Here is an 18928-nt window from a genome sequence, read left to right as displayed (position 1 = left end):
ATATCTTCTAATTACTACTTTTCTTTGCATTTGTGTCTAATCTGTTATTTAACCATTCACTGAGTAATTAATTTCTGTATCTATATCTTTCATTTCTAGAATTCCCATGTGTTTCTCAAATCTGTCTGTTCCATTTTCATAGCATTTTGTACTTTCCTGGTGTTTTCTATTTCTTCCTGGATTTCCTTAAGCATTTAAATAATTTTATTTTATAGTCTCTTTCAGAATGTTCTGTTATCTCAAAATCTTGGGATGCGAAACCTCCTCATTGCTATCTCTGCTGACAGTTACTTACAGTGAATCATTTCCTTGTGTAACTTTTTATTGTTAGCTCATGTCCCAAGGGAATTGTTTTCTCTTGGGTCTGTACTACGGAGGTATCCATCCAGAGTGGTTTCACTCTTGTGTTTGCCAGATGATAAATCACCTGCCCAGAACCAATTTTTTATGTTAATTTATTTGCCTTCGGATTCCCAGACCATGAGGATGGTTTAAATTCTGTCTCCAATTCCATGTGGCACAATCTTGGAGGTTTGGTTTCTAAGAGAAATTTTTTTCACCCAGAGTTTTCATCAGAGGCAAGCCCCTTTGCTGTTCCTGGGATGGTGGGCAGAGTTTTATTAGCTCCCTGTTCACCAAGGGGCCCAGCTTTATGAATGGGTCTGAGTTCCAACCCCTATGTCATCTTTGGTACTTGTGTGATTGCTAAAACCCAAACTCCTAACCTTTAGGATTCTTTACCGGTCCGATCACACCACATATATTTGACCACCCAAGGCCTTTACAGGGTCAGCTGGTATTCTGGTGTTCATCTTTCTGGTGTTTAATTCATTCTTCATTTCTTGCAGCTGAAATTTTCACTTTCTTTCTTGCAAGCTCAGCTATCTCACTTTTTGGTGGTGTTCCATTTTATGCAGCATCTCTAGGTATTCTTAGTAGGAGGTATTCCATGTTATATGAACCATGTTGAAGGAAACCATAATTCATTATAGTTCTTTATGGGTCCATCTTATCCCCAATAACCACAGACTCTCAAAGTTAGGGACCTTGTCTGATTCATGATTGTGTTCCCCACACAGGGGTTATAACAGAACCACGAAGGGGACTCGCTAAAATTCAGAATCTATGACCCCCCAATGTATTAACTGGAAATACAGTTCTGTCTCTACTTCCTCTTTCTCAATAAAACCCAGGTCTTTTCCTTTTTATTGACATATTCTGTAACCTGCATTTACTGGTGCATCTGCCCACTATCTCCCTCATGAGGCCACAGCCCACTCTATTTTGGTTCACCATTGTATCTCCAGTGGTTGAGTGTAGGTGATCAATAATCATTTGTCAAATGAATGAATGAATGAATGAATGAGTCCTCAGGCAGCTATTCTAATACCATTCCTGGGCTCAGAGTTCAGAAACCCCTGCCATTTATAATACTAGTACAGTGCCACCTTGCAAACAGTGAGTGGCCAATCAAGGCTCACCAAAAGACTGGCTAAAAGCCCACCCAGGGATGCTCCCCACATCCTCCCAGTATAAAACTGCAGGCTCAGGACCAGACCCCCAGTCGGCACTTAGCAGATCCTATCTCAGCCTCTGTCCTCACCAGTTTACCCTCGGGCCCACTCTTCTTACATGGCAAGGAGCCAATCAGATATACTCATTTGTCTAAGATGTTTGGCCAACCCTTAAGGCTGGATTTCCAAGCTCCGAGCCAGTCCCTGGGAGTGAGCACTAGAAGGGCACCAAGGGCTTCTGGAACAAAAAAGCCTTTCAATCTTCCCAGAAGAGAAAATGTTCCACATTCTTATCTCTCTTTAAAAGTTAAAGTACTGTTATCTAACTTTATCCCCATCACTGAGGAGCCATAAGGCTCCAACGGGATAACAGACGTAAACATGCTGTAGCAATAGTGGCAGGCCCTGCGGGAAATGCTCCTTCCAGACAACCCCATCCTGGCTCCACCCTTGGTCCATCCTCAGGGACCTGGAGAACGGCCACCTTCCACTTTACATTGCATTTCCGTTTCCATAGTGAGACGCCTTGGTGTACTTGGCAAGGGGTGGGGTCACCACAGATGTCAGAGTTCTTGAATTGATAGTTTTTTCCTAATTATAAGTACAGGACATGTTTCCTGAAGAACAGTGGAAAACACAGAAAACCACAAAGAAAGGAAAAAAACATTTATAGTTGTCCCTCACAGAGAGAACCATCACTGTTTAGGTATAACTCCATCCAGTCTTCTTGTTTCACATGTGATTTTTAAAAATTTGGATCATTTCTACCTATAGTTGTCCCTCCTGATTCCTTTACTTAATATTATAGAATGAACACTTACCCAAAGTTTAAACTATTCTCAATAAAACGTTTTAAAATGATTGTAAATATTCCATAGATGGAGGTCCCATGTTTAATTATTGACTCTCCAGCTGCAAGATATACAAGTCATTCTCTTCATTATACATTTCCAAGCAGATAAATTACATGATAAATGTAATTCAACTGACTGGGTTTCCATTTATTCTTTCAGGAAGTGTTTCTAAGCCACTTTATTGCCCCCCAACCCACGCTGGATCCCTGGTCTAAATGCTGAGTGCTGTGCAGCTCTAGTATGATTCTAGTTTTATGACTGCAGGTGAGGGAATGTGCAGCAAGAGAGGAAAATTGAGGAACAAAGACTTGGAGGACCCCTGTGCTAGTCTGAATCTATTATGTCCCCCACAAAAGCCATGTTCTTTAATGCAATCTTGTGGGAGAAGATTTATTAGTCTTTTGATTAGGGTGGGATCTTTTGATTAGGTTGTTTCCAAGGAGATGTAACTCACCCAACCATAGGTGAGACCTTTTGATTAGTTTGTTTTTGTGGACATGTTAGTTTACTGGAGTCCCTTAAGAGAGCTCATGGAGAGAAGAAGCTCGGAGAAGCTGAGAGAGACATTTTGGAGAGAAGCTAAAATGTGTAATCCAGAGTTTGTTTCCAGGAGAAGCTAAGAACTGACACACACCCAGATGCCTGGAGATGTAGACAGAAAGACCTTTGGAGATGCTAAGCTAAGAGATAAAGCCCAGAGTTGCCCCAGAGAAGCTAAGAGAATACCCCTAGATGCTTAGATGCACAGAAGCTGAAGAAGCTAAGAAAGGCAGAAGCCCAGAGACATCTTGGAGAAAGCCGTTTTGAAACCAGAACCCAGGAGCAAAGACCAGCAGATGCCAGCCACGTGCCTTCCCAGCTAACAGAAGTGTTCCGGACACCATTAGCCTTTCTTCAGTGAAGGTATCGACTTGTTAATGCCTTAGTTGGACACTTTTATGGCCTTAGAACTGTAGATTTGTAACCTAATAAATCCCCTTTATAAAAGTCAACTGATTTCTGGTATTTTGCATAACAGCAGCTTTAGCAAACCGGAACAACTGCCACTGACAAAACTGACTTGGGAAAATAAAAATAAAAATATAAACAAGCAGCTCTGTTTGTCTCTATCAGTATAAAGCAATGAAGTACCAAAGCTTTGGCTCAGATTATTGGGGTTTGTAGCGAGATGCAGGAAGCAGGCTTAGAGAAAGAAGTCGTAAGACAGAGCCCAAATTCCACGTCTGTCACTGTGCAGTGGTACAATTCCATGAGCTGCTCCCAATTTCCTCAGCTATATAATATGATAATATGCACCCTGCAGCACTGTGGGGAGGGTTTAGTCAGACTGTGTTTCTGATGGGACTTAACCTTTTCCATTTGTGATCTCACTAAATTTGGCACATAGTGGGTGCTCCCAAGCAAGAGGCCCCCAAGGTATTTGTACTGACAACGAAATATCCATATACCCCCAAATGTTTTACCATACATACATCCTAAAAAAGGTACCCACCTATATGAGGCTATTTCAGAAAATCATAATTGCTTCTAGAAATGTGTTGGTGCTGATGATGGAAATTCTATATATTTGCAACTTTAAGGCAACCAAAACCTTAAATGGGCCTATCCCCATTCCTTGTTAAAATACATGGGGGTCCATGCTCTCCTGGGATCCTGAAGAGGAAGGAGGCTTGAGCTACAGCGAGGAACCTCATCTGCACAGAAGGGCATTCTCCTGACACCAGGAGCAATTTAAAAATGAAATGCACTACCACAGAGCCCTGTGGGCTCACCAACTCAGGCAGTGGCCAGTTCCAGGGTGGAGCTGGCCTGGTGGGCAAGGTTAGTTCTATATTAATTTGGCCTTGCCAGCCTGGGACTGGCAGGCATTCTCCCACTGGCATTAGGCCAAATGTTCTATGAGCGGGCTCTCCATTGAGACTCTCAGATGAAGCCAGGGAATACAGTCCCTAGTGTGCCCCTTCTCCACCTCTTCCAGATGATGGACTCAATGACCTGCCTGGGCCTCATCCAGGCTTGGGACTGATGCTTAGTGAAATCTCCCAAAGTCTGGGAGGAGTGAGAGCTGGGGCATAGGAAAGAGGGAGGTGGGAATGGTAAAGAAAGAGTATGTCAGGCCAGAAACAAAAGGACAAATACTGTATGGTCTCACTAATATGAGCTAACATTAATGAACACACTTTGAGAGTTAAAGCTGAAAACACAAGTTATCAGGAGATAGAAGGAGGGTAGAGATCAGGCATTTGATACTGAATGATTATAGAATGTTCAACAGGATTGACTGCATAGATCCAGAAATGGAGAGTGCGGTGCTGTGTGATGGTAGCACAGTTTTGTAGGTGCACTGAACAAGGAAGTTGGTAAGCAGGATTGAAAGAGGAGGGCTGAGGCATGTATGATACCAGAGGGAAGGATGGATGATAAAGACTGGGACTCTGTAACTTAGTAAAACCTAGAGGGGTCAATGATGGTGACTAAATGTGCAAATGTAAAAATGTTCTCAAATGTGGGAGAACAAATGAATGTTAACCTTGCAAGGTGTTGAAAAAAGATGGTTTGAGGGAAAAATATAATCAATGCAACTGGAGTCTGGGGTTAACAATAACATTGTAATATGTTCCCATTAAATGTAACAAAGGAAATATACCAAAGCTAAATGTCGGTGAGCGGGGGGTGTAAGGGAGGTGTTGGGATTTTTGGTAGTGGTGTTGTCTGACCTTATTGCTGTATTTTATTTTACTTTTATTTTTTCTTTTACCCTTTTTATTTTTCTTTTGTTTTAATTCTTTTTTGAGTAATGAATATGTGCAAGTGCTGATTGTGGTGATGAATACACAACTATATGATGATACTGTTAAAAAAAAAAAAAAAAGAAAGAGTATGTCAGGGAGGGGGGTGGGAGTAGGTCTTGGACCCAGGAATCACAACTCACAGGGCTTGATAGGAATGTCACGGGAAGGTCTCTGCTGGCTCCAGGGGCACCATGGACCACTTTCTCCCAGCTACCTCAAAGCCTGAGGCATCCTGCCATATGATGGAGAGGCCCCTTACAGTGACCAGAACCAGCAATGAAACCTTTGTGCTCGGGCACAGAGGAGCAGGACAGCATGTCCCCCAGCAACACCCACCTTCATAGCCTGGTTCAGCTTTCAAAGGACAGTGGCCTGACCCACGTGGCTTTCCATTTCCATTTCAACCTTGCTCAGCAGTCCCCCAGTTAGAGGGCCTCATGAGAGAGGCGAGACGTTGCCTACCAGAAACAGTGAGGAGAGTGACCAGGAGGTAAGGGGTTCTGCTGGCTGTGGGGTGTAGATTTCAGTTCAACATAAGGAGAAACCTGCTAAAAGCATGTGGCACCAAGAGTTGGTGGGCCTGCCTTATGATGCAGTGAGCTCCCCCTCACTGGAGCTATGCTAGCAGAGGCAGGTTAATCCTCAAGAGATTCCTGCATCTTTGAGCAGATGAGCTTTTGTGTGACTTTCAATTCTGAAATTCAATACTTCTATAAACCAGAAGCACCATCTTTTTATATCTCAGTTTCATCATGGTTGCATACATTCTATATAATGTGAAGTTTAAAACGCCATAGAAATCACAGCAATCAGTTTAAAATGCAACAGAAGCCCCTCCAGCAAGGGTGGGAGGACTCCAGTGTGCAAACAAGAGGGAGAAATGGACCTTCCTGCTCAGCAAGTGCCCAGCCATGGGCTTCCTGACTCTCACTCGCCTTGTCCCTGGAAGCCTCCAATTTATCCTCCCCATGGACTCCAGAGGCTTCTTTCCATTCCTGGGCACCATCCCTGACCCACTGCTGCCTCCCGGCCCCAAAGTCAGAGGGTGGAAAAAGTCACATCCAGGCAGTAGGGTGACCAAATCATCCCAGTTTGCCTATCACATTTCCAGTTTTAAAACTGGAAGTCCTGTGTCCCAGGAGCCCTCTCAGTCTTGGGCAAATCCAGACAGTTGGTCACAATAAGAGGCAGGGAACTTACAGGCAATTGCTTCCTGGAATTGACAAATTTACTTCTAACTCAAGAAAGAGTGCACTCCCCATCATTATAACAACCCATGAGGCAGCTCTTATTTTTATAGATGAAGAAAAGGCCAATGTTCTCACGGCACCACAGCAGGCGAGTGAAGGGCTGAGGGTCCACCTGAGGCAGTGGCATCCAGAGGAGGGGGAAAGAGAGTGCTGGGCAAAGGCACATGGCAAGGTCACTCTAAGAACCCGTAGAACAGTGCCTGAGACATGCAAATGCTCATCAAATATTAGTCACTGTGATAACGAGGGTGACGGTGATGATGTCATCTTCAGGGAGGGGGAATCGAGAGAGCAGCCCCCTCACTGGGGCTGCTGGGTGAGGGCAGACAGGGCCCACACGCCTCGGCCGAGCACCTCCGACTTCATGTGGGGTCCCTGGGGCTTTCCAGAGCGTGTCCTCACTGAGCCACCCAGCAACAGCAGGTTGGAAGTGGTCACTCAGGTGTCCGGCAGGGGTGGAGGTGGCCCACCCAGCTGCCTGATGTTCCTGCCACATCTGCGGCTGAGACACCTGAGGGAAATGTCTCTGGCTTTTCTCATTTCCCTGAGAACCACACCTCACCACCTTCCTTTGGCCCTGCTGTGGTCACTATGCACCTTTCACCTGCTGCCAAACCCTGCCCCACCCCAGCAATCCCAGGAGAGGTTCCCGACTACGGCAGGCGGGACTAGCACCAGCTAACCTGCTTCAGACGGCCACCTAGGTGAGGTCCACTCTGTCTGCTCCCTATATGGCCCCCAGCCCCAGCTATGTTCCCAGGCCTCCAGATTTTCCTCTTATTGCCCTGAGAGGGCTCCCGGAACCCCACTTACCTACGTCGTCCAGACAACTGGTCCCCTCTCCCAGTTCCTGGTCCAGGACCCTCAGCCCAACCCCCTGACTCTGCCTTCTCCAGATGGGCCTCCAAGAACCGAGCTTCCCTGCCCCCCGATGCTGGGACTTCCCGGCATCCCCTGCAGGAGTCCCTTGATGAAATAGGCTGGCTCTGGCTGCCATGGGCCTTCTCCCCCGTGAGATGGGGAGGCCTGGTTCCATCCCTGTGGGTCCCTTCCTCCTCCCAAATAGACAGCCCCATTATATTATGAGTAGTCTTGAGGGAATGGATGGGGAATTTGGGGACTGGAGCAGAATCTCGTCAACCTCCCCACTCAGAGCCATGACTGTTTCCATGGGTTACACAGCAAGTCAGTGTCAGAATCGGGAATCAAACCAACATAGTCTGAATCCCTAATCAACAGCAACCACAGCCTTAGGCAGGGCAGAGATGGGTCCAGGCTGAGTAAGGAAGGAGCCTGGGCCAAGGCTTGGCCAAGAGGCAAGAGAGAAGGTGGGCTCTGCACCTGCCAGGTCAGGCGGCTGGGTGGTGAGTGCCCAGGCTGTAGAGCAGAAGCCGTGGACGTTGCTAAGGAGCTGGCCGTTGTCTCCAGAGCTACAGAAGCCACCAAAGGATCCAAGCAACAGCAACACAGTGTGATCTGGGTTCTAGAAAGGTCCACTCTGGTTGGTGTGGAAAATGGATTTGAAAGAGGGAAAGACCAGCTTTGAAGCTACTGTGGTATCCAAGAAGGAAATGAATAGCACAGTGCACAGGTCTATTGCTAACAAGGACACAAACTCTTAGGGAGCCAAATGCTGATGTCTACGTGACACATAGGAAAGAGCCTCACACTCTGTAAATGCTTACCGAATGAACGAAGCCCAGGCTCCTGCGCCAACCTCGGGTTCCCAGCCACCTCCCCTCAACCGCACAGGGAATCAAAGTCAGCGTAGGAAGAAGGACGTGGGGCACAAGTGAGCGAGGGCTTGTTAGACTGTGAAAGTGGTCAGCTGAATCCCATCCTGCATCTCAGCAGCCAGTTGGGCAGGACAAGTGTGACTCTGGAGACCTGCTCTTCGCCCTGCCTCTCCCTTCCACCACTGTCCCTTGTTCCCAGGCCCACAGGGACCTCGCTGTGTTCCCTAGCCGGATCCTCAACTCCGATGTCCCATAGGGCTCAGCCCAGGAATTTTCTAATATCCACACCCCACACCCCTGTCCCAGTTAAACTTTCTAGGTACCGTTCCCTCTGAGCCCAGCAAGCTGGCTGGGTGAACTAACCGGATAAACTAGCTCAGACAGGAGGTCCGTTTGTGTTGTTTCTCCCCAACTTTGGTATGTGAGGACATGACACAGCTTCCTGGAGCATCAATGTTACTCAAACCTTTGTGGGAGAATTACAACATTCTATTAGTTGGAAACAAACAGATATATTATGGAAGAAAATATAATAGTTATGTGGTTTTCAAGATAAAAATATCAAAGAAGTGTAACACGCAATGGTGAGTCAAGCCGAATCCCCAGACACCTCCCCTTCACTCCCTGTTCCATCCCCACGTGGAGACCTGTTCACTCCCTTCTAGAATTCAGGGCATCTTGGTGGGGCAGTTTGACCAGTACTGCCCTCCCTGATGCTACCTGCTTTTTAACTGAGGCCTTCTGTGCTAAGCCTGCATCTCCCAAGGAGGGTGGATGGAGCATTCTTCAGAACACAAATAAAAATTACTGATATCTATGTAAACAAAATGAAACTTGTCATCAAGCTTCCCAGGTTCCTGAAACTGATAAACTGCAATCCAGGAGCCTTGATTCTTGAAGACAGTCGTGTAACTATACAGCTTATATGACGGTATGACCATGTGATTGTGAAAACCTGGTGGGGCTCGCACTCCCTTTATCCAGTGTAATGACGGATGTGGAGAAAAATGGGGACAAAAAGTAAATGAAGAATAGGAGGGGATGGTGGGTGTGGGATGTTCTGGGTGTTCTTTTTTACTTTTATTTTTATTCTTATTTTTATGTTTTTGGAGTAATAAATGTGTTTAAGGGCAGACTATGGTGATGAATGCACACCTATATGATGATGATTGTACATTTTTGATGATTGTATGGTATGTGAATATATCTCAACAAAATTGCAGGGGAAAAAACAGACAGAGACCAATGTCCCACAACTGGGAAAAAAAAAAGTGAATCAAACAATAGTGATTGGCTAGAACTCATTTCAGAATAAACATTGGGAATTCCCCTTAAAAAAAAAAGATATGTGAGTTAGGATATTGATATCTACATACATATTCAAAATATTAGAATTTCCAAGTTCCTGGGGTGGTCTGCACTTTTATTGTTTAAATATTTCATGCAGTATATATTGGCATCATTCTTTCATATTTTTCAAAAGGCTGAGCTGTGTGCATACAGTATCTTATATTTTGATTTGTCACTTAATACATTGTCATAATATGTTTTGTTAGTATAGTGTTTATGATTATTATTTTAATAGTATCAAATACATTTTGATGTATCCTAAGTCATTAAAATATATTCATATCATTGGAATTTTAGAGTGATCTCAGTTGTTTGTTTTGCTATTACAAATAAATCTTTGGGGTAAAAGAAAGATTCCCAGGTTCCTACAGGGCTGTAGTGTACTCTAAATTTCTGAGAAAGGGTTAGTTCACTCACTCTTCTGGAGGCAGGGGGCAGCCCTGTGGGGGTCAAAGACAAACACTGCCCAGATTGTGAGCCCCTCCTGGGGTTACTACCCACAGTCCCGGCTGTGCCAGAGTCTCCAGTGTTTTCTCCTGAGCACTCAGCATTTCCATTCAACACAGCCAAGAGGTGGGGAAGATAGGCTCAGAAGCAGCGCGGCTCACCCGCTAAAGCCGGTGTAATCTGAGAATTCCTGCCTTGGTTTCATTCCCCAGCCTTGGGCAAATTTAATCCATCCTAAACAGTAAGACACATCCAGGGACTCAAGATCCTCTAAATCGAGGGAGCTGGGATTGAGTAAAGACACCTCAGCTAGCCCACGCACACACTCTCCCCTTCTCCAGGTTTCATAACCGGTCTACCAGCAAAGCTCAGACCCAACTGGCCCCGCTCCAGGTCTCATCTCCGTCAGCAACCTACAAGCATGCGATGAGAATCTGAGAATTTGAAAGGACCTCAGAGATTATTGAGCTCAGGCCCAAATGTTCATGGATGAGAGAATCCAGAACTGAGAGGCATTCTGTGGTCATGGCAAGAACAGGGCAGTGGAGTAAGATGACCCCGGGGCAGTTCTTGCTTCGTCATTTACTAAATATGCAGCCTTGAAAGAGCCTCATTTTCCTCATCTGTGAAATGAAGCTGGTACCTGTCTTGCAGGGCCGTTGTTGAGATTAGGAAACGTTTATGGATGTAGACTAGAAAATCAAGTTCAAGGGAAAAGACATATCAATCAGCGAAGCCTGGAAGAAAAGCTGGAGCACAGGAATACGTAAAACCCTACCCAATCAGTAGAGGTGAGCTTTAAACCTGTCCTTAAATACTCCTAAAAGCCAAAGTAGGAAAGGACACTGAATGGGATATAAGATTTGGTATCCATAAGACAAACACATACCTTTGCAGAATAAGAATTGAGCTTTTACCTGATTTCAAGACTTGCTATATAGCTACAGTTATCAAAACTGTGTGGTATTGGTGGAGGGACAGACACATAAATTCATGAAACAGAATAGAGAACCCAGAAGCAGACCCACATAATTAGGGCCAACTGATTCCTGACAAAGGTGCAAAGGCAATTCAAAAGAGAAAGAGTAATCTTTTCAACAAATGGTGCTGGGGACTTAGATATCCAGAGGCAAAAGAAATGAACCTTGATCTAAACCTTACACCTATACAAAAATTAACTCAAAATGGATCATAAATTTAAAGTAAGATTGTAAAACTTTTAAAAGAAGAAAACATCAAGGAAAATCCTCAGAACCAAGGGCTCGGTGGAAGGTTAAGAGTATGAAAAGACAAACCACAGACTGAGAGAAAATATTTGCAAGCCACATATCTAACAAAGGACTTGTATCTAGTATATGTAAAGAACTCTCAAAACTCAACAGTAAAAAATCAAACACTCTAGTTAGAAAATGGGCAAAAGACATAAACAGACATTTCAATGAGAGGATATGCAAATACAAATAGCACATAAAAAGATCTTGAAAATCACAAGCCATTAGTGAAATACAAATTAAGACCATGCTGAGATGTCACTACATACCTATTAAAACAGTTAAAATAAAAAGTAGTGACAATACCAAAAGCTGGTGAGGATTCAGAGAAATTGGATTTCTCATACATTGCTGGTAGGAAGTAAAATGGTATGGCAACTCTGGAAAATAGTTTGGCAGTCTCTTAAAATATTAACCATATGACCCAGCAATTGTACCTCTGTTCTTTTATCCTGGATACACGAAAATTTATGTCCACACAAAAATCTGTGTATGACTGTTCATAACAGCTTTATTTGTAATCTCCCAAACTGAAAACAACCAAGATGTCCTTCAAGAGGTGAATGGTTAAACTAACTATGGTACATCTGTGCCATGGAGTATTAATCAGTGAAAAGTAACAAACTACTGATATACTCAACAACATGGATGGATCTCAGGACCCTTGTGCAGAGTGAAAAAGCCAGTCTCAAAAGGTGACATATTGTATGACTCCACTTATATGACTTTCTCAAAATAACAAAATTATATAGAGATAGAGAACAGATTAGTGGTTGCCAGGGATTAGGGACAGTGGCTGGAAGGAGCAGCATGAGAGGGAGCTTTGTGGTGATGCAACAGCTCGTACCTGACCACAGTGGTGGTTACCTGAATTTGCACATGTGATAAAATGGCATGGAACTATATTCACAAGAGCAATGTCAATTTCCTCCTTTTGATATACAGTAGTTACATAAGAGCTAGCCATTAAGAGAAACAGGGTGAAGGGCACAGGGGACCACTCAGTACTATTTTTGCAACCTCTTATGCACTGATAATTGTTTCAAAATAAGTGAAGGTTTTTGTTTTTGTTTTTGTTTTTTTTAACTCAAAATAAATCAAGCTTTGTCTGATACTAAGAACTCAGCTGGCTTTTTCCCATGGTCCCTCAACAGAGAGCCCCCGAGTGCCATAGTGACAACCCACCTGAGCTGGTCCTGTTGGGACAGACAAGCGTAAATTCAGTTATTTCCTCACGTCATGCCTCAACAGAAACCGAGGGTGGAAAGGCCAAGTACATGCCAACACAGCTAAGCATGTAGAAATGGACCACACTAGCCCATCCCTACACAAGGATCTCTGACAGGCACTCTTGCCCAGGAGTGTCCCTGGATTCTGCTCAGCTCCGCCATCACTGGCTCTCCAGCTTTGGCACAGAACAGAAGCTCTCTGTAGGTCAGCGTTACCAGGGGCAGAAAGGGAATCGAAGGAAGGACTGGAGGTGTTTAAAACCACAAGACAGGGTTAAGCGAGGGTTGTAAGGAGAGAGAACAACAATGGGGTGAGGCCCAGATTTGGGGGACCACCTGCCTCCCTCTTTAGGGACCAAAGAAGGTGTGGAGAAGCCACAGTCCCACCCCAACACCCCAACACCACAGCCGGGTCTCTCAAAATATCAAAAAAAAAAAGAAAAAAAGCAGTCACTGTCACAATCAAGAGAGATCAGGAAGAGATGAATTGAGCTCTCTGGACTGTGAAACATAAATCAGTGCTCCATTTGCTCTGTAGGGCAGAGGTCACAAATCCATTCATACCAGGAGAGAAAATGAAAGCTGAGAAGGGCTTTGAGCACCACCCCCTGAGAGGGGTCTGAGTGGCTGTGGCCCCCACCCCAGCCCCACACCCCCACTGCTCCCCTCGCCTCCCTCGGGCTCACAAGTGAGATCCTCAGGAGGCAGATGTCAGGGAAATGCCACCCTTGGGGAGAGGGGGCATAGCTTAACCCATAGGGTCAGTCAATGAATTCTTTGGCCTAATGAAATTGTTTCCTGAGAATCAATTTCAGATCACTGGGTTAGAGCACTTTCCTCTGGAAACTGAGAAGTTAAGCCCAAGATGCCTCCCCATGTTTGGGGTCAGGGGCCTCAGGAAGTTATGGCCACAGGCCAGGACAAAGTGCCTCTCTCCCATTTTGGTCCTCCCAGGTCAGGATCACCTGGGCCACTCAGGCCAAGCTGCAAGGACTGCTCCCCCTTTCTTCCCACTTTTCTCACCCAGCCCTCCAGCCCCACTGGGGTGTTCCCTTACCCAGTGGATTAAATTGTTTCACTACACTGGGGCTCTAGATGTGTAATTTCCTGAAATTTGGACACTGGTTACCAATTGGCCACTCCTTTGGTATGATAACCTCAGTTTGGCCCCTGAAGAAAGTTTCATTTTAAGGAGAAACAGATCACTGTGAGGCTGCCAGAGTAAGTTAGCCTGAGAGGCACCCTCCCCTCCCCTCCTCCATTCACTCGCTGAATGAACCTGTTTCTAATTTAGCATTCTGGAGGCTGAACTGCTCCCTCTGACAGTGACTGGCAAGCAAATTCACTACTTCTGAAAATCCTATAAGCCAGAGGCAACAGAGAAAGTCTCTAGATTAAATAGACTTGTATTTACTCTTACAGGAGAAGGCACAGAAAATTCACCCCAGAATTGTTCAGCTCTTTAGATGAGAGTTTCAAAGAGTAGAAGGGGAGGATGAGCTTGCTAGCAATTGGGAACATCATCCTGCAGCCATGGCAGCAACCCTTGGCAAGGGCTGGGACGTGGGTATCACTAGGACCTGGCAAAAGCACCGACCTCCTGGAACAAGCCCATCCGGGGAATCTCCACCTGATAACCCAGGGTTGAGCAGCACTGTGTGGTTGGGAAGTGCAGTGGTTAGGGTCTCCCAGACCCTCTGAACTCCACCCTTTTCTGGTGATGTACCATGTGCATGGGACTGACCTCACTAAGCCTCAGTTCCCTCATCAGTAGTGGGCACAAAAATAGCATCCACCTGGTGGGGATTGAATCACGTCCCCCACAAATGGCACATTCAGGTCTCAACCCCTGGTCCTGTGTGTGTGAACCCATTTGTGAATAGGGCCTTTGAAGATGTTACTTGTTAAGTTGTGCCCAGACTGAAGGAAGGCTGGCCTTAATCCAATATGGCTGATGCCCTTGTAAGTGAAGGAAACTGGATGTGGAAAGAGAAGCCAAGAGAGCAGCCAGAAGCTGGAAGTCAATGGAACCCAGGAGAGAAAGGAGAAGGCACCACCATAGAAGGCACCACCATATGCATTGCCATGAGACAGAAAAGCTGAGGACCAAGGATTGCCCACAGTAAACCTGACTGATTCCTCAATTTTGGATGTCCATCCTCAAAACCGTGAGCCAATAAATTCCTGTTGTTTAAGCCAATCCATTGTATGGTATTTGTTTTAGCAGCCAGGAAGTTAAAACAATACCTGAGAGCTGTAATGAGGATTAAATATGGGTAAAATATTTCCATAACGCCTGGTTATACTCTAACAGCTCAAAAACTGTTAGCTACTTACTACTAGTATCATTTTGGATATCATTATCATTAACTGCAGCTTCTCTTACCAATATATTGACTATGTCTACGGAATAGGGCATAAATGGGGGAACAATAGTTTCTAGATGATGTCTGAAAGAACAGTCCTGTTTGTTGAGGTAAGAGCTGGCCTCACAATAGTACCAACCCCAGAAAGCCCAGCATGGTTCACAAAACGCATTCCCTGAGCCTCATCCCACAAATCCTCACCCAGCCCCATGAGGTATGAATTGTTAATATTACTCACTTTATTCTGGTAAGGACCCTGAGGCCCAGGAAAGGTGAAAAATGCTTCTGCATGTTACCCAGTAAGTAAGTGACTGGAAAGGGACTTGGATCGGAGTTGTCTGGCTTCATTCCCTTCCCCTAAATCATTTCGCATGTGGGTTTTTGCAGGAATGTCCACAAAGCTGAATGGTTAGTCTGCCCCTTAGGGTGAGTGAAGGAAAACAGACCCAGGAACAAGGAACCTAGTAAAATGACAGGTCCTCGCCTTAGATGTCTCACATTCCCATCCATGTCACACATGTCATAAGACACAAATCTTCATTCAAGTAACAAAGCCCCCCAAACAGCCATCACTGCCCTAGGAGGAAAAGGCTGAACTGAGTCTGACCATGAATTGCAGACTCCACATTTGCCTCGAGGCATCCAACCTTTTACCTGGTTTCAGGCTGATAAATGAATCTGAGTGGAGGTCTCTTCAAACTCTGGTCCTAGAATTACTATCACCCAACAGAAGAGATGACTAAGAGAATCTGGTTTTTTGAGTAAAGGGAAACTTTTAACTGGTATGAGCCTTTAGGAGGCCAATTGGCCCAGACCCAGGCCTCAGGCACATGTGGCTAAATCATCAACATGTGAGACGTTATCTTATTTTTATAGATCTTCAAATAAACTGCTGCCATAAACTCATTTATTTTAGGAACTCAGGCCAAGACTAAAAGGATCAGTCTCCTTTAGGGTTATTCTCACAGTCAGGAATCTGTTCTTGGATAACTGAGAACCATGACTCCTGCCCTTGCTGGTGAAAATGGAGGGAGACTGCCCCCACCCCCTTGGCCCCTCTCTTTTCTGACCACATAACCCTTGCCCCCACCCTTTCCTCCCAATTTCTAATTCATAAACAGGTCGCCAATTTTCTTCACAATTCTCCACTAAAACTTTTCTAAGGTTCTTATAATTGGCGGTGCCAAAAATTGCATCCAGGTCCAGCCAGGAGTAAGATGTGGGGGTTGTCTTAAACTCTCTGACTTTCTATGTCTTATTTATATGCAACTGTGGAATCAGTTTGGCCCTTATTTATCATGGTGTGGAAAGAGAGCAGAAGCAGGAACAGGGTTCCTTACTCTACCACTAACAAGCTGGGTGAATATGTAGGTGGATCCACTGTGACCTCCAGATCCCTCTCTGTTGAACATTTAAATAACCAGCCCACAAAGACTCCCCATCTTCCTCTGTGTGATCTGCGTTCCCCTATATTGCTCTACCAGAGGCTATTCAGCCCCATCTGATGGTCTGATTGCCAGAAACACCCTCGTTGGACCATAATCCCTGCCCTGACCCCAGGGTGTCTTGAAGACCCCAGGGTGTCTTGAAGACCCCATGGTGCCTTGATGACCTCAGGGTGCCATGATGAGGTTCTGCAGCCTCCCACTCCTCACCATAGCAGCTGTACCCTCTCAAGGTGGGACCCTCCCTAGTTGTTTCTGCCTGGCCAGATGGGGCAAAAGGGTCTGAGTGTGGATTCAGCCATTCCAGTGGAATGCATTCCCGACCCCTGGGGAAGAAGGTGTCTTCATCTCACAGCTGCCAGCACTCCCATCTTCTCTTCACCAGCCGTCCATAACTTGCCTGAGGGGATGCACCTGCCCAAGACATTGTTAAAGGAACATTCCAGGGCAGGAATGGTGATCCCTGAAGTGCGCCAAGAAGGTGGCCATCCTGGGGAAGCTACTGGCTAAGGGGGAATTCTGGATAAGGACACTGCCCCGGGGAAGTGCAGCGAGGTCGCAAAACTCCCAAGCTGCAGCTCCTGGGGAAAATGAGAGCCCGGGGAAGGAGAACATCCCTTCTGCCACCGATCCCAGAATGAGGATGAGCTCTGACCTTCTACATCTCAGCCTGTCCCCTAAAAGATGCCATTTCGGGTACCTCCAAGCCCAATCCCTTAACGCACTGCCCACAGGAGACAGAAAAAGTGCTCCACGAGTTTTCTTTTTCTTTTCTTTTTTTCAGTCAAAGAACAGGACAATTCCGTCACCTGTGCCAGGACTATCTGAATAGAGTTGCCCCAATAAGCTGTTACTTTCATTGTCCCGTTTCTTACCCCGATAACTACACATGAACGCGCGCGCGCACACCCCCACACCCAGCACCCGCTTGTCTGTCCAGGAAGCCCCTTGCCCTCCGTGCCTGGCCCGCGGGTATGCGTCCCGGAGCGAGCCCCGAGGGCGGAGGAGGGGACCCGGGAGCACTCAGGACCTCCTGGGCTTCGTGGGTGCGTTCCGCGCACCTCGGGCCAGGACGGCCGGGAGCACTCCCGCTTACCTTAATGTTGCCGAAGACAGAGCGGGAGCAGCGGCCGGTTCGGCCCGAAGAGGCGTCGCTGCCCTGGGGCGCGCCGATCTTGGGTAACAGCCCCATGGTGGCGGGCAACGGCGGGTCAGGCGGCGGGCCCGGCGGCAGCAGCGCGGGGTCGGTGTCGCCTCCTGCCCGACTCGCGGAGACGGCGTGGGTCGTGGGCCGGGGCGCTTCTGACTGGTGCAGCCGGGCGGGTGGCGAGGAAGCGCGCAGCGCGGAGACTGAGCGAGAGTGTGCGCCCAGAAGTTTTTATAAGTGGCTGCCGCCGCCGCCGCCGATGATGAAACGAATTCTCCCTCCTCCCTCTTTTCCTCCCGTGTCAAAGGCCCTGAGAGCCCCCGCCCCGGCCGCTGCCGCCCCCTCAGACAGGTGTGAGCTGCGGCCCGCTGCGCTTGACCTCGTTCCCCGTCGGGCGGCGCAGGCGTGGGGGCGCCTCGCTACTCCTGGAGCTCGCCCTGGACCCGCGAGGCTCGACCGCCCCCGTAGAGAGTCCCGCCTGCCAAGTGAGCGGGTGGGGGACTCCTGGGGGAGGGATGGTGGCTGGAGGGGGCAAGATGCTGCAGGGGGGCGGTGGCGCCTGAGGGCCTGCAGGGACGTGGGTGTGGGGTGGATGCAGCAGGGACCCAGGGGGCAGGAGACGAGCCCGAGGGCTGGGGTAGGAGGGAGCTGGAAGAAGACCGAGGAGCGCTGGAGGGGTCCACGGGGGTCTGGGCCTGGAGGGGTCCCTGGGGATTCTAGAGGGAAAGTGAACTCCGGAGCCCCTCCCCGAGGAGTCCGGGAGATTTACGGAGCCGGTCTCAGCTTGTTTGTACTCGCCGCAAACCTGGGCTCTCAGTTCCGGTGATGGCTTCGAGACTCGCTGAGGCTCTGTTTGTGCCGAGGACTGATTTATATTTAAACTGCTCTTTGTGCTGGAGAGGGAGCGAGTAACAAGGTGGAGAGGTGGGGGCCTCCCGGGGCTGGGGCCGAACTTCCTGGAGCCGAGCCAAGGTAAACTGCAGGCGCTGTCAAGTGTCAGCGCGGCTGGGACTGGGCTGGAGTGCTTCGGAGGAGGAGGGGACCGTGGAGGAATGGGAAGCACCCCACTGACCTCCTTCTCAGGGCTGGAATAGAACAACCAATGGGTTCATTTTTAACCCAAGATTTTTTACCACCAGTACAGAGAAGAGAAAGAAGGTGAGGCTTTTCAAGAGACGAATAAGAGGATTGGAACAAAAGCAACTGCAGTAAGGAATTCAGTTCTGGAGGCATCTTTCCAGCTCCTTAATTTTCTGGAGTTACCTCCAGAGCCAACCCCTCCAAGCTCCCTCCCTCCCCCCCCCCCCCCAAGGAAAAGATGCCACTCCATTCCCAGGAAGCTTTGCCTAAGATGGGGGCCACAGGACATGTGGACCTTGTAGATTTCTAATTTCTAACCTAGGCCTGATGCCTTTCTGGACTGGTCTTAGCTATCCTATGTACAGGAGTGTCACCTATCAACCTGCAGCCCCGGGACCCTGGACCCAGCTGCATTCAGTGCTGGGGAAGAAGTCACTGGTTAGTGGG

General features: G+C 47.2%; 1 protein-coding gene across 1 annotated transcript in view; it reads right to left on the bottom strand.

Moving 5' to 3' along the window:
* The window catches only part of SLCO2A1 (solute carrier organic anion transporter family member 2A1), a 90363-nt gene extending 72917 nt beyond the window's left edge, over positions 1-17446 (bottom strand). The window contains exon 1 of the mRNA XM_037844648.1: positions 17351-17446. Coding sequence (XP_037700576.1) covers positions 17351-17446 — 96 coding nt within the window. The remainder of the gene's footprint in view (positions 1-17350) is intronic.
* Between the last annotated feature and the right edge of the window lie 1482 nt (positions 17447-18928).

This window comes from Choloepus didactylus, chromosome 1 (assembly GCF_015220235.1).
Source record: "Choloepus didactylus isolate mChoDid1 chromosome 1, mChoDid1.pri, whole genome shotgun sequence".
Lineage (NCBI taxonomy): Eukaryota > Metazoa > Chordata > Mammalia > Pilosa > Megalonychidae > Choloepus > Choloepus didactylus.
The sequence above is the reverse complement of the archived record's forward strand: the minus strand, read 5'-3'. Positions and strand labels throughout refer to the sequence as shown.